The 17,090-nt window shown below is 35.9% G+C and overlaps 1 protein-coding gene across 2 annotated transcripts; it reads right to left on the minus strand.

Moving 5' to 3' along the window:
- Positions 1 to 234: 234 nt before the first annotated feature.
- On the minus strand, positions 235 to 16,271 carry UFM1 (ubiquitin fold modifier 1). Of its 2 annotated transcripts, XM_045869358.3 has the most exons (7): positions 15,962 to 16,271; positions 15,829 to 15,885; positions 11,279 to 11,336; positions 7,715 to 7,754; positions 6,499 to 6,531; positions 4,635 to 4,698; positions 235 to 1,149 (listed from the first exon to the last, which is right to left on the minus strand). In XM_045869358.3, coding segments are annotated over exons 1-7 (255 nt in total). In that variant the 5' UTR covers positions 15,964 to 16,271; the 3' UTR covers positions 235 to 1,148. The 2 variants fall into 2 exon arrangements, with proteins under 2 accessions (XP_045725314.1, XP_045725313.1); XM_045869357.3 differs by lacking the exon at positions 235 to 1,149 and having other exon boundaries at positions 4,290 to 4,698; positions 15,962 to 16,252.
- Positions 16,272 to 17,090: the final 819 nt, after the last annotated feature.

Here is a 17,090-nt window from a genome sequence, read left to right on the forward strand (position 1 = left end):
CAAAGAAAAGGAAATGAGTCTTGATTATATTTCATCTCCAGCATTTAGCAATTCCCTTGATACAGCTAATAATTAATATATATTTGTTAAAAATGGGAGAATGCTTTTCACTTTTAGAAGAGCGATTAATTCATTTCTGAGTCAAGAGTAAATTCTCTACTACAAGAAATGGTGAGGAATATATTCATTAACCAAATATTCTAGCAAAAGAATTTATTAGGCATGAGCCACAAATTGTTGCGATTTTCAAAGTTTTTATTCTCTTCTGTAGTCTTTTGATCATAAAGTATTTACTATCTATTATGGGCAAGGTAATTCGGAAATCCTGTTTCAATCACAATCTTACACTTTTATAAAACTTATACTTTAAATCAGAGACAAATATAACTCTGTATTTAACAATTGCTACAATGGGGGAATGTCCAAAATGCAATGGTTGCTTGGAGAGTTAAACAACCTAGCTCTGCTCGGGAGGAGTGAGGAAAGGCTCCCCAGCTTTTAAACTTGAAGAATCAATCCTGGATTTTTCAGGAGGACCACTGGAGAAAGTAGAGGCATGGAGGTGTGAGACCATGGCACAATGGAGATAATAAATATCTGTAGTTCAGTGTAGCTGCAGTGCAAATCAGTCGTGGTACCAGATGACTCTGAACGAAGAGCAGTTCATGAAGGTTCTCACATGTCATATATAGATTTTTATTCAGCAGGATTTTGACTAGTGGAACTACACAATCGTATTTCCATGCCAAAAACCTCATTACAACAACAGCGTGAAAGAGGGAACCGAGACTACAAGCTTTTCTAATAGCATTTATGAGAGGATGAGGGCTTTAATTACAGATCTTGGACATATTTTGTAAATGGAATAGAATCTTGTGATGGGTTTGCTATGGCAAAAGAAAAGGAAAAAAAAATCTAATGAGTCCCAAATACCTGGCTTAGGCAATTTGGAGGCTGTAGCTAATAGATTGGATAGGCTAAACCTTTTGAGAATGTTTATTTCAAATAGAATGGTTTAACTACACAGCCTGATTTAAATAATGATCTATCTCTAGTATTATCAGAGGGTAGTTCCAGAATTTCTGTATTGGAGGGCCTTATGGGCAACAATCTGGTCAGAAGAGCAGGGTACCAATCTTGTAGCTGCATCTGCAAGATACATAAAATGATAGGAACATAAATTGTCTGATGAAGCTGATGAATATGGCACCACAGTCCTGCTCTCACTGTGCCAGCCTATGGTGTAGCACCAGATTCATAATTATCTTTGACTGACTTTTACTGAATGTCCTATAATTTTACCACATTTACACCATCAAATTTACCCCACGTATTGAAGTGTAATGCCATTCATGATTATTACACACACATTAAGTACTCTGAAATAAGAATTGAAGTCCTAGACATTTTCTATTTTTAAATTTATAATTCAATACAGATACAGATTTGGTATATTGTGGAGAAAAAAAGATACTAAAAATTCTCCTTGTATGATGTGAAGAGTTCCAAAGTCATAAAAGGGGTCAAATCCAAATCTCAACCTACTTAAGCCTTTCTTCTTCTGTAAAATGGGGATAATTTGGAATTGTGAAGAATGAGGAAGTATATCAAAATCTTTGACACATAGATGTTCAATACATTTCTTTTGGGTGAATTACCTATGTAAATCATATATACATGTGTATGTACATATAGAACCACAAACTACATAAGTAATATATATTCATATGTATATAGACACACACACACATCTATATATATATGTATACATGTAATTTACCTATGTAACCTGCTGCTTTATAAACAGCCTTGGGAACACTGAACAGTCAATTCAGAACTGCTCCATTAAAGTGTATTAATGCTTCCAAGTTCAAAAATATTTCAATGCCTTGGGTAGAAGACATGGTAAATATTTTTAATATCTTAATTTGGGGAGAGGAGGCCTTAAAGGGGATTGAATTTTCTTCCCATTAACTTTCCTTTCGAATAATTTTAAGAAATAAAATATCCACAAAAACTATTATATAAACACTTTAAAATGAGGTTTTACTACCAGTGAGAGAGACTGTTAGCTAGTGTCTCTGAACTTAGTCAGCTACTAGAGAACCAAGAAGTGGATGTACACTTTCCAAGATTCTAGAACATATCCTAGTCACTTCTACCCCTTGGACTTAATTTTGCTCATCTACAAAGTGAAAAGGTTGGCCTTATCATTTTCAAACCCAGCTGCACAACAAGTATCACCAGGAGGTGATACCAGATTCTTCTATGATATACCAGATTTAAGGATTCAAAACTTTAGGGGTGATTTCTAGATATCCGTATTTTTAATTCTCTAGGTGGCTCTGATAATCACTTAGGTTTGGAACATATCAGCCTACACAATTACTGTAATTGCTCTCTTTTTTGTTCCTGAAAAAGGACTGGCATTTGGAAGTATATATTCATTTCTATGACTTATGGTGATTAATCATCTTTGCCCCACCCCCCCACCTTTTTTTGCAACATTTGTTATACACTGGCTCAACAGGTGTGCTGATTAGGAGCTTTAATAATGAAGTAAGAGTAGACAATACAGTTTACAGTATGACAAAATGTATTTCCCTAAGATATTAATTATGTACCAATAGTGTATTTAAACAAAATACGATACTTCAAAACATTCTGCACAAAGAACTTACAGATCACATTTATTTAATAACAAATATCCAGTTCTTTAGGAAATGTTTTTAATTTAAGGACTTACTATAACAAAACTTTCAAAACCAAAGAACAAAAATATTAAATTACTTTATGGCACAGGACATCATAACTTATGTAACACAGCAGGCAGATTGCATTGTACAAACAGGATGGAGGGAAATCTAACCTAAATTTAAAAATTCAGAGAATGGGTATTCATAAATTTCTGGTTAACTGAGGCTTAATGATGTTAAGAACCTGGGGTGTTTGAGCATCAGTTTTGTTTAGAAAAATAAAAACTCCCCAAATATTAGAAGCATACTTTTCAACATTTACAATTCAGAATCTTACTGTTCATTTGTCAAATATATGACAATATCTGGTTAATTTCTTAAATTTAACTACCAATGTCACCCTTGAGATGCTGACCCGGTTGCATCTCCTTATACATTTTTTTCCCAATGAACCTAACACCTATGACAGGGAAGATAATTGACACACGCTTAGATAAAAACTGGTCTTAGAGATAATTTATTCATGAATAATTCAGCAAGCACTTACTGAAAGCCTACTACATTTCCAGGTCTAAAAAGAGCAAGACAAACACAAAGCCTGCCTCCAGGGAGCTCACCATCCAGTATATAGCAGCAGGCCAAGCACTGGTTCTGCATCACTATGAGCCTTCCTTTCATCTTTCAAGATTTGCATAGATACTGATTTCCTCTGTAAGGGCAAATAAAATCTTCTCTTATGCATATCATTCTTTAGATTATCATAAGGGGAATTCTGAAGTCTGTGTGTTGACAAAGCCTACACTCTGCTTTCTCTAATTGCCTTCTGCTCCTTCTGACAATGTCAGATATTTTCTTTTCCCCTTCGTTCTCCACAACACACACTGCACTTTTGCCAATCCAGTTGGCTTTTTCTGTGATGCTTTGCTACAGCTTTCTGTTCCCCTTCACTGTGTCTTTTGTTTCTTTCCTCCTTACTAGAAAACTGGTCATTGGGGTTTCCCCAGGATCCCTTTCCTGACTTCTTACTCACTTGAGTGACTAAACTTAACACCTCCTTAAATGTTGGGTCTTTAGTAAGTATAATAATCAGCATTTCCAATTAGCATTTCCTAGAGCTCTGTTATGAATTCCAGATCTTTCCAATACTCTCTTCCTGAATGCTATTTAGAAATATTACCCTCACAATAAGACAAGAATTTCTTGAGGATTCCTGTTGTAAAGGTTGTATTCGGAGACTGACAAAGGATACGTAACTTAGCAAAGAACGCTTCTAACTTTATTCTCAATTCTTACCAAGTAGTGGATTCTGCAAGATCATAGTTAAAACTCTTTGGTGTGAGGTATCAATTTTACACAAAAGGGCTAGATCAAAAAATTCAATTTTGGAGTCTCTGATATAGTTTGAAACTTAAGAAAACCTAAATGATAAAAAGTTAAAGATAGTTACGTATTCATTGATATGTCTATATCCTTTATCATGAACAATATACAATTGAGAATTCAACTATTTTTAAGTGTGTAAGTCAGATGCTATCAAGCAAACTGCCATGTATGACCCATAGTCCTTTTAAATGTTTAACTCAGACAAATAGGAAGATTCAGTAAACTTTAATTTTCCAAATGTTCTCAGAAAGAGCTATCAGAAGCATCCACCACTTACAAAACACAGCTGGATAATCCACTGAGCCCGAATGAACTACCTGTGTGTTGTGAGGTAGCAATGACAGGCTATGATCTTCTGTGGAGATGATACCCTCTATGCATAAGCAGTCCCTCTTCACAGGAAGAGTGTGAATAACAAGAAGGCACAGAGTCACCCTTCATTATTTCATCAACTACTGGTGTTTTCATAGTGTTTTAAATGGCTGATTTCAGTTTTACAACAATACCAATATTTATTTGGAAAGGTCATCTTATGTTCCAGGTAGCAGATATTACCAACTTCCAACACGATCTCTAGGAATAATTCGCAGTTCTGAACCATGCTTTAGGAAAACATTTCCTACACAAACAAACAAAACATAAAGTTAGGTATTTAAAAAATGACAAGTTATCTTAACATTCCAACAACGATCATAATACAAGATACAAAGAAGTGTAAAGTAAGTAGGTACAGAAGCTCAGATATTTTCAGAATCTAACTCCAAGCTTTTTAAGGCTTGTTCCCATTCCTCTCATATCTTCACAACCCAACCAAATGTCTGAAAATTTTAAATAAGAACACTAGCCACAAAAGTGCTAATGCATACACTCAGCAAACAACAATGTAATTTAACCATCAATACTTGCTAATTTAATACACAATAAAATATCTGAGGACAGAAAGAATAGTAAATCTTTTTTTTTAAGATTTTATTTATTTATTTTGACAGAGAAAAAGAGAGCGAGAGAAGGAACACAAGCAGGGGGAATGACAGAGGGAGAAGCAGACTCTCCACTGAGCAGAGCCCAATATGGGACTCGATCCCAGGACCCTGGGATCATGACCTGAGCCGAAGGCAGACGCTTAACAACTGAGCCACCCAGGCGCCCCAAGAATAGTAAATCTAAATTACCACAAATGACAGAGGTTTAGAAACCTGATCTGACCTATTTTTGCTCAACTGCTTGCTGAAATTTTCTTCACGCCCCATGATATGCAGATTTCAACTTTTAAGGGTAATACAACAGGCAGCATGTTACAATAAGCGGTAACTCAAATTAGTATGAACTACTGAACATTTCTACAGCAAGAAGAAATAAAACCTTTAAACTGAAGTTTAAAGACATCTCCACAATAAAATTCCTCATGATTCTCAATAATCTTTTTAATTTAATAACATTATATACTTAAAACTATTGATTTAAGTAAAAAAAAAAAAAATTACAATTTTAGGGCACCTGGGTGGCTCAGTTGGTTAAGCGACTGCCTTCAGCTCAGGTCATGATCCTAGAGTCCCAGGACTGAGTCCCTCAACAGGCTCCCTGCTCGGCAGGGAGTTTGCTTCTCCCTCTGACCCTCCCCCCTCTCATGCTCGCTCTCTCTCTCTCTCAAATAAAATCTTAAAAAAAAAATTACAATTTTAAATCCCTCTTCATTTTCTATACGGTTAAATTTCAATTCCAAGGCCTTATGAGGACAATATAATTTTTTTATAATACAGAAGTACTTTAGAATGATTTAAACATAACTACTGCTCAAATAGAGATCACATTATATTAACACATGCTTAATTTTAAAACACTGTATTTAGATTATAGCCAAAAAAAGGTACATCTAAAAAATATAAAACTACCTATTAAAAAGTTTAAGATCACTTTTACTTTGCCTGCTTGTTAGGACATCAATATACAGCACTGTATAATACCAAGTCTGAAGCTCTGAGTGTGGACTAAGTCCCCTGAAAGACTGTACTTTTTAAAAATAACAGTTAACAGCACTTCCTGAATGCTTACTACGGATAATGCAGACTTGTAAGCACTTCCCATGGACTACCTCACCACTATCATATAAAGGTAGGTCCAAATCATTCCCGAAAGAGTACGATCTTACCGTCACTTTTGGTTCCATGTATTAAAAAACATCTTTTAATGCTTATTAGTGAGGTTTTCTCTTACTTGTAGCCAAAAGCATATATAACTGATACCCATAACAAAACAAATTACTCCAAGACACAGGTAAAGACTCCTACATAACCCTTAAAAAATAGCTATTATCCTGGTAAAAACCCTATCTAGTCTAATTAGAATGAATCACATGTTCAGTATCAACTGACACGCAGAGCCCCACCCACATGTCCGTGAGTTTCAGACAAATACTCACCAGCAGTCTGGGCAGGATTTATTCCTATTCCATCTAGAAAAGAAGTTATAAAATTATCTAAGTGGTTTTATTTCTAAAGCTAAAATGGTTTAATGTAACAAGAGATTTGTCGTTACTATGTATACAGGCACAAGCCAGACAATTTAAATCCAAAAACACGAATAACCAATCTTTCAGTAAGTTACCTGTTGAAATATGTTGAAATAAATATCCGTTATTATTATGCATTTACACATATTGCTGGGCTAGACAAGAACACCTGTCAATGCCATGATCCTGATAAGTTCCATGGAAGACAATGTATTTTACCACACCACACCCAGTGAAAAATAAAGTCAAAAGCACTTTAGGTTATGTCCTTCGTCATTAACATATTGCTCCCAAGGCATAAAATCTCCCCAGGAGAGGCCCCAAAGTCATTTAATTCAAGTTGCAGTGACACCTGATGAAAGTTTACAAAGCACTTCCTAACAGCTAATTTGTAAATCTAAAACTTTCTGGAAAGTAGGTCAGGTAGAGAAATACTGCAATATGACAGCATACAGAATGTTTCAGAATGAGAAATCCTGTCGTATCTAAACTAAAGCGTGCTACCGTGCATTAAACGCATGTTCTCTTAGACTATCCTAACTGCACCTGAACCACTGGCGAGCACCAACAAATACTACCTTGTATTTTTGCAAGATCGTGAAGGCCTTCCCGCAATCTTTACCCTTCATCTTATTTCAGTATCTTCTCACAGGGCTAGTTCCATCACAATCATTACTAGTATTCTAAGATATTCAGAATTTAAACTATAGATCTAATTGAATAAAATCCTCATTATTTCAAGCTTATAAGAAATAGTTTACTACAGGAAAGCAATAAAAAGCTATAGCAAAGGTACATTCCCATTTAACTTCTTATATTCTAAAAGCATCTACAACTTATTAAAAAACTACAACACACCTTGTTAAATAAAGGGAAAAGTTATTTTTAGTAATAATCTGGCATGAAGTGGTAAGGACACAAGATATTGTAAAGTGCTATAAAATACCAGAAGCATAAATAAACTGAAAAGAGCTCATTATGGACAATACCTTGACTTAGTATTTACAATTATGTATATCATTTATGTTAATATTAATTTTGGCCTTTTTAAGTCGATTTTAATTAGTTTGACTTTTTAAAACAATTTCTATAGCTCTGAGGTAATAGTTTTAAAATGATTTCTTACCATTGGTAATAATTGCACTTGTTGCTGCAGGAACTTTAAACTAAAAAGGAGAAAAAGGAAAAAAATTATTTTGTATCTTTGTGAAAGTTTATATAAAAAATATATAAATATTTATATACATAAACTATAAAAGATGGCTAGCAAGGATGGGGTATATACAATCAATTCTATAATCCTAAAATGTGATTTATCTTTTAGGATAAATAATGTCATCAAAGAAAATACTATTAATTGGCTTATATTTAATGAACAGTATTTTTTTCTAAATACTGCATTTCACTGCATGCAGGACACCAGGGATTGGAAAATGCATCTTATTTTATGCATTACAGAAAAAGAAAAACACTGTCAATAAATCTACGATCGATGTTTACTCTTTCAGACTGAGACATGCTACTTTTATCATACGTAACTCTCTTTCATAATCAAAAATAAAAGCAAACCACTTGCTTCGAACATTCCTAAAATTTCTCTGTAGAAGCAGTAAGATCAAACAAATGTTATCTTGTATTTAATGGAAGACCAACCAAAGCTCAAATTCCTTCCTCAAATTCTCCTCTGAATATATTGCTGACTTAGATTTCACAGGTTTGCAACAGTCTAATTATGCCACCAGGAAATAACAAGTAAGTTCAAGTGGGTGCAGATGATGTCAACTAGACAATTATGTGACTGCCACTTGGCTAATAGTGAGAGTAAGACTCCACTGACCTACTTCCAGAGGTGTAAAAAGATTTGTTTTCTGAATCAACAAAATGTGGTATGGAACTTATTGGTAGCTAAAGGGAGAAGTCCTAATTCTCTTGAGACCAGCAGTTGTCAAAATGTGTTCATGTACTCGTAAGTTCATTCATTTATCTAACAAATATTTATTAAGTACTTCTATGCTTATAGACTAGTTTTATAGATATTACAGTTGAGTTTTGTGATCAAATAAATCTGGAAAACACTAAAGTAGTATTCTTTTCAAAATCAGCTAATATGCAGCTAATATAGTTGATTTAATGTCAAGAAGGAAATGGTGAATAAAGTATTTCCCATACTCTTTGGCCACTAATTCTAGTTTTTCATTGTTGTTGTTGTTGTTGTTTTGGTGGTTCTAGTGGCCTTGGAAAAGTATTCTGGGAAATGCTGCTCTGGGTATTTATAATAGCCACATATACATAGTTAAAAACAACTAAAAGTTTAAGTTATAAATTAAAGAATCAAGTTTTAAAATAAAAATTTAACTATGCATGAGAACAATACCTGTTACTGGATTATGCACCTAATAAACACATTAACTTCACAGTCTATATGGTCTATTTTTATTTGTAAATGTCCTTTAAAGATTTAAAAAATTTAAATAAACCTAACTTAAAATAACTTCAAAATGTGCTTTAATATTAAAATACTTCAAAAGTTATTTATAGAGATTGTAATACTTAATAAAACATCTCAGATTTCTAAAATTTGAGATTACAAAGTTTCTAGTTACCCTACTGTCTTATTCTTAGATTATGTCCATTTTAGGATAAGCTATGCATTTTTAGTCACATCCATATAGTGGCAGCATATTTATGAACATTAAAAACCATAAGCAACTGCTGACATAATTACTCCCTTTTCCAGAATGTAGTAGCAACAGTTTAGCAGAAATCTGGGAAGCATCACTAGTGATGTAAAATTTAGCAACTATTATGTTCACCCCACACGACTGACAAGTTTCCTTCTGGATGCAAAGTATTTCATGCTCCTAAATTTTCATTTCTTTTCTTTCTCAGACCCCTAAATCTTGTTAACTTAGAATGTTAAAAGGCTATTCTCAGGTTTTCACAACTTACTACTTAAATTAATTCTTACTCCTATTGGGGAATTTTCTTATTTTTTTATTAAGAGATTTTACTAGGGATTTAAATCCACAGACTCAGTTTGTCAAGTCAACTCTTGTCTTCACTGTAAGATCCTATAATGCCTCATCTTGTGAAAGTCCTTCTCATTGCTGCCTGAAAGTCATAACCTTTCTAAAGGTGTAACACCAGCAATTCATCAACGGTTATAAGCTACATTAAAATCTCAATACATATAAGCAGCTATGTGAAATTTGTAAGATTATTTTCTATTGCATGTCTGTTGTAATTTTTTTATACTTTCACCAGAAGACCAAGATCACAACAATGCCTTTGCCTTACAAAGAACACATATAACTACAAAATATAATAATAAAATATTAATTATAGCTCAAATTGACATACTTCTTAAATTACAATTTGTGGGATCTGCTATGCCCCAGGACCAGGAATAATTCTTGCAGGTGATCTGTGCAGCAGAAAGTAATGCTGATGCTGTACTCAGATTTGTTTCCTTTTTAGTTATTCTATATGGGTGAAAAAGATTAAAACTGACTATAAAACAAGTACTACCACTTCTCAGTTCAATTATGAAGGAGTGATAAATGATGTCAGTGGTCCTGCACAGTATCTGTAACTACTGATGTGTTGGCTGATATTCCATTAATAACTTAAATTCAGGGTAGGATTATGGGTTAAGCCAGTTTATTTAGTTACTAAAATTATTCTTCTGTGACTACAAACTTTTTCGAAGATTCTGAATCAAAACATTTGGATTTGAGTTACTCTAGATTTGTACAGCACTTTTAACTTCACAAAATATCAGTAAATGCAATTATATTTTTACTCAGAATCATTTAATCAGACAGGAAGGATAGATATTAATTACTCCCACTTTACAGGATATGAAATTTGAAGAAAAGAGAAATTGGGAGGTTTGCCCATATCACACAAATAATTAATGACACAATTAAACGTCTCACAAGTCACATTTTATGCCATTTCCACCAGACCAAGCTACTCTTGTAGTGTTATGTCCAAAGAGCTGCTTTATGGATGCATCTGATAACTCCGGATGAAAAAAATCTTATTTCTTAAGAACCAAAAACCCAAAATGCTTTAAAAGACTACACACTTTTAAAAGCAACCAGTTGACATGCTCATACAGAAAAACTTGAGAAATATGATAAAGACATTAAAAAATTCTAATTTGAGAATCAAAATGAGTAAAAACAGGTTTACGGACTACACTGTAAAATAATGTTGCTGTTTAAAAAAATTCCCATATCCTCAAACCTTTTCAATTTCAGTAAAACTTTTCCTTAAAATTTTCAATGGATGCATTAAACAGGGATTTGTTTAACTCACTTTCCCTACTTCTATTAAGTCTTAACTTCCATTCACTTACTTCTGTAAGTAGGGCTTAACTTTTTGATAGCATTAACCTAGTAATGAATCCGCATGGAAGTGGTAGGTCAGAGTACATGCAAAATTTAAGACTTTTTCTTTTTTTTTTTAAGATTTATTTATTTATTTGAGAGAGAGAGAAGAGAGGAGAGGGAGAGAGAAGCAGATCAGGGCTCGATCTCATGATCCTAAGATCAAACCGGAGCTGAAGCCAAGAATCAGACGCTTAACCAACTATGCCACTCAGGCGCCCCGCAAATTTAAAGACTTTTGAAAAAGATACCAGTAAACTGCATTCCATACAGGTTGTTCCAATTTCTACACTTACTTCTTCTGCTGCAAACTTTAAGACTGCTGTGAAAGGTGTACTTTCAGGAACACTAAGTCTGCAAGAAGAATTAAAAAGAATTTTTTAAAAAGCTGATTATTCTTAAAGCCCCTCGTTCCTTATTTTGGCTAATGTGGTAGACCTGGACAAAACTTTTTTGAGGCTGAAGGTTGTCTATTTTGACTGCACACTATGCTCATTAACTTTAAAATGAAAAAAAAAAAAGCAACTAGTTTCCTAATTGAGATGATGCCCACAGCTCCACCTGAAAATTAACCCATATAGGTGAAACCTTATATATTTGTAATACTTGGATACAAAAAGTTCTAGCATATAGGCTGCTGGTTTCCACAAATGGATTTCAAAAAGTCACATTTCTCCTTAGTCATCAGTCCACTTTACCACCTCCAGTCCAAACACCTCTGCACCTGATGCAGGAAGATCATCGCTTTCATTGTAAGAGTCTAGCTTAACCTTCTCATGAACTTTCCAGTGCACTCTTAATAATCAAGTCTGAAATAGATTAAATTGGTGTAAATGAGTATGTTCACTATGACAAAATGTGAAGTGATTTTCTACCTTTATATCATCATTAGAAAAAAGGCTTAATACAATCTGAAATAACATTTTGTAGAGTAATGTGTGATTTTGTTACTAACTTGTACTGTGTTAAGTATATGAAAGATTACCGATAAATGGTCAATCTGTATGAATTTTCCAATTTAAAAACTAAAAATAGAATTGACATTATACCCTAAGAAAACACTTAAAAACAAAGAAGTTAAAAAAAAACACATAAAAAGTTCCTAATGTGAAATAAATAAAAATGACTCAAGACTGTAAAACAGATGATCTTTCAAACCAGGGAAGTGACTGGCAAGCCAACATTTCTCTTTGAAACCTCTCTATTTGTCACCAGAGTATTGTTCCTTAATGTTGTAATAAATTTCCATTATGTGACATCTTAGGTATGTGTCCCACTTCTTCACTTAGTTACAGATCACTGAATATAAAAATCACTAGCTGCCACAACACATTATAATGACTTCCAGTAGGAGATTCTTGGCTGCCACCGTTCTACTTCCCCAAAACACCACTCAAGAGTGAAAGTGGACATTTTTCTCCCCTTTTCTTTCCTTGTTGTTTTGGAGACAACAGAAACAAAACTCTAAAGGATAGCCATTTGTTTAAAAAGCATCTGCTAAAATGGGAATGTGAAGTATACAAAGTAGGGAATTGTACTTGGCAAGTATTTCTGTAGTACATTTACAGTTTGGAAACTGAGATTCAATTTCCTGAAACTGTGCTTCAAAGGGACTCTTAAAACCTTAGGGTTTCAATTCACTTGTGAACTGCAGACAGGAAATGTCCCTGTAATACATACCTAAATGTCATACTGATATTCATTAAAATATGTTTCTACCTGTATTTTAAATTGGTGAGACTGTCCAAAGATAACCCAATAAAATAGTCAAATGAAAACGTATTTCAGTGCATGTTCTAAGTGGCAGAAAAATCAGAGGGACTGGCAGTTAGGCAACTCCACAAATTTTATCTAGATTTGAATTTGTTTTGTTTGCCAGTTGCATCATTTTGCAAATTTGGCGCTTAAACACTACACTGGTGGTTTGAATAAATGGGAATTATTCTGTATATTAAGAGGAATTTTTAAAGTAAATTACTAGTAAATTTTGTCTAATAAATATTACATGTAAACAAATATGACAACACTTGACAAGTGCTATTATAAAGAACTGAGAATGAAGTTTCTATAGGAAACTGAAGAAGGGAGAGATGAACTCCCCCGACAATTACAGAAATCTTTACTGAGGTGACATTCTGATTATTAAAGGGTGTTGTTTGTCCAGAAGTCGTGGTCCCAAGACTACAATCCAAACACAGAAAAGAACATGTGTAAAAGCAGAGAGGACTAAAGGGCTCCCTTGTCAATATGTGAACATTGACTGAAGCTTTGATTAAGTAATTATGGTAGTAAGGAAGGCGAGAGAAGAGGTGGGAATGAGAATGAAAGATAGGAATCAGACTGAAAAAGTCAAAGCTACATTTAATTCATCCCATATATACAAGAGAACATTTGACTGAACATTTCTATAACCTAATGGCAATACCAAGAGCGAATCTATCAAAAAACAAAAAAACAAACAAAAAAAAAACAGTAAAAACTCTGACATCCCCCAGAATAAATAAGGAACTGAAACATCCTTTTTAGAATTCAACTATTAGTAATGCTAGAAACTCAAAGGACATTTTTCTTTTCTTTTTTTTTTTTTAAAGATTTTTTTTTTTATTTATTCATTCATCAGAGACAGAGAGAGAGAGAGGCAGAGGGAGAAGCAGGCTCCCAAGGAGCAGAGAGCCCGATGCGGGACTCGATCCCAGGACCCTGGGACCATGACCTGAGCTGAAGGCAGACGCTTAACCATCTGAGCCACCCAGGCGCCCAAAGGACATTTTTCTATCAAAGCAAATATTTACTGGCTTGGCAAGTGAAAAGTAACATTAAAAAGTCAAAGCATGTTCTCCCATAAATTTTAAAAATTGCATTTAATAGTACCCAAGTACTAGTTACCAATTACTTTGAATAGGATATATAGCATAACTAACCTTACACACACACATACACACACACGTTATACGTATTTTATATACACACACACCCATATACAGATCATACATACACACACCAAACACTAGGTATGCCTATTATATTCACTCAGTCACCAATATTAATTGAACTGGTACAAAATTCCAGGCACTCTTACAGATACTACTGCTGTCCTACTCTGTCCTTTCTCCCACCTTCTCACTTTTTTTCTAGAGAATATTTATACATTGACGAGAATAACCCAGTATAAAGGGAGAAATCAAAGATGATGAGGAGAGAGGAATCTCTGGACTCCATCTACTTTAATCTTGAGAAGACTAAAATAGATGAGATCCAGAGCCCAAGTGGTACAGCTGGTTTTCATAGGAATAAAGTCATGTTTTCCTTTGTAATAGGATGGTGGACAGAAACTATGGGTTTATAGACATAGTAGTAGCTTTATAGACGTGATGATGGAAAGATGAATTTTCCTCTGATGGCTTCGGAAAAAGGGAAAAGCATTGTAAAAAGTATGAATAGATTTTTAAATTCTTTCAGAGAATAAAAAGAAAAATAAGCAAACCTGGGAACGGTAGCAGAGCATTAGGTACTATTGAGCATAGTTGTGAATTTTACATAAAATCCATCAGCCTAATTGTGTAATTTTCTCTAAAGACATTCAGCTATGTACAGAGAACATGGTGGTTGAGCTCAGAGTTGGATGTTTCACCAAGCAAAACATACTGGGGAGAGGAGAACACCAGAGTTGAGGTGAGTGGACACCAGACAGAATGACCAGACCATGGACTCTAGGAGGGTAAGAAAAGGAACCGGGTAAAGCAGGGGGGAGAGGGTAGTGACAGATTTAAAAAGCAGTCTGATCAATGAATTAATTCCTTTTAATTCATTACTCTGAAATATTAGAGTAAATTAGATGTAAGAAGAATATGTGGTCATCCACAAGAGCATACTTGAAAATGACACCTTAGCTGGAGCAGTTACGGAAAAAGACCTTAAGGTTTTAGGCTGTAACCATGTATATTTGAGATAAGGTGAAAAAAAGATTCATCTAGAGATCAAATGATCAAAAAAGCTTAACAGTAGGAGTTGCATGGGAAACAGGTTAAGGGTAGGAGTTGCATGGGTCATAGATAGTTAAGTCACTGAGGCTGACAACTGCTAACAGCTTGGTTAAGTAGGTCTCGATATTAACTATATTAACTATGCTTAAAATCCTATTGAAGTCTTGTCCTTTGCCGCATTTTATGCGACTTCCAGCTGCAATAATGTTTATCTAAAATCAGAGAAAATTCCGGATGAATATGTAGTTGAGGCCGTGCCAATCCATCATTCAACTGCTAAAGGAGAAAAAAAGGCCTCGCGTGGATAAACTGCCCTATTTCTGCATTTCCCATCCCTACTAATCACACTTTATTAAATCCCAACATAATAAGTGTCTGACTTGAAGCTCATTACTTCGTGACGTCCTACTGTTGAGTCACTCACACGGAATCAGAAGACGGACAGTGATAAACGTTCAAGTAATTTCAGAATCTGAACTGGGCTGTCTTCCCCTTCCTGTAACAGCTGGTCAAAGCGGCAAAAGGCCCTTCCAATCAGGAGCAGATAGGGACTTCCTTAAGGACCCCAGCAAATCATTAGAGTCGTCTACACGTCCTCCCGCTCCAACACCCACCCAGGGAGTCCCGTGGACAGGTCACCACGTTCCAGTCACACGCCCTTGCTCCCTCGCGCCGGGGGGAGCTGACACTCAGTGCAACGGGCGCGGGATGTCGCCTCTCAGGCTCGAGGGGGATGGGGGAGGCTCCAGGAAGAGCGAGGGAGGGGAAAAGGGACGGCATGCAGCCTGCTGGGGTGGGAGAGGATCTGGAGGCCAGCCTGGTCCCCCCTAACCCGCAAGCCACACCGCCGCCAGGCTACTCACACTTTGTAAGGCAGCCGCGGGTCCGACGTCAGCGTGATCTTAAAGGAAACCTTCGACCTGAGGAGGAGAGCGGGAGAGAGTTAAAGTCGTGCAGCGGGACCAGGGGTTGGAATCGGGGTCAAAAAACACTTACATGGTGGAGCCGCTCCGGGCGGAGATGCCCGCCAATTCCGCCTGGCCTCCCACTTCCTCTGCCGTGCCCGGGAACGCACCGCCCCACTCAGGTCCACGTCTCCCTCAGCAAACTGGGGACCTCCAAAGTTGCTGTTGTCTAAGGCACTGCCTGAAAATCGGCTCCTGTTGTTCGAGCTAGGCGGAGCCTACAAGTTACAAAGAGCTACTTCTTTTACATTTCAAGCTCTGAGACTAAAGCATGGATCGTATGGAAGAATATTTTTCTAACTGCGATTATGTTCTTCCTTATTTTCAGTCAGGCAATACCAATACGGGTAGAGACGGTAGGACTCTAGGTCGCAGCTGGCAGCCTGGGGCGGAAGTAAGTGCATAGAGTAGGCGGGCGCAGAGTGAGGCGTGGCGAGGGGCGGGAGGTGGGCGGGGCTTGGGGGGCCGGCGTTCCACGAATTTGCTAAGGCAATCGGTTCGCGGAAAATCTGGAGTGTGAGTTCAAGACACTGGAATCTTCGCCCCGCTTTAGTGTTAGTATTCTTCTGTCTTTCCAGCAATGCAATACTGTTATATCTTGTATTTCCAGTTTTTTCCCCTTAACACTAAACACAATACTGACGTCTAACTTCAACAGACAACAGTTACCAAGTTGGTGAGATAGACAAGATCCCTGTGTTAGAGCAACTTGGAGTGTAGATGGAAAGAGCAGTCCACGAACAGGATTCCAAAAGTTTATTGTGTGGCCTAATTGGATTAAACCAGGGAACTAGGGTGCTGATCATCAGCACATTTATTCAATTTAATAACAAACTTTGAATCCTTTCTATGTGGCAGGCAGTAAAAAGCTAAACGCTGGGGATGCTGGAATGAGTAAGATAGGTAGGTGCCAACCCTCTGGGATCTAACAGAAGTTCTAGTATGTGAAGACAGACTGAATGTCCCCTAAATTTATTACAAATCTAATCATCTGTGTTTGCAAGATAAACATCCCTCTCACAATGTCTGTAATGCCTTTTCTAAGAAATATTGCAATGAATGACAAAATCGGAAACAGGTAAGTACTAAAATAATGAGGAGATCTAGCTAATTTTTCAGATATTATGTTAGATTTTTTTAAGGAGAGATAGCTAAGAGGA

This window comes from Mirounga angustirostris, unplaced genomic scaffold, assembly GCF_029215605.1.
Source record: "Mirounga angustirostris isolate CCGP_5_RB_7025 unplaced genomic scaffold, mMirAng1.0.hap1 SCAF_3, whole genome shotgun sequence".
Lineage (NCBI taxonomy): Eukaryota > Metazoa > Chordata > Mammalia > Carnivora > Phocidae > Mirounga > Mirounga angustirostris.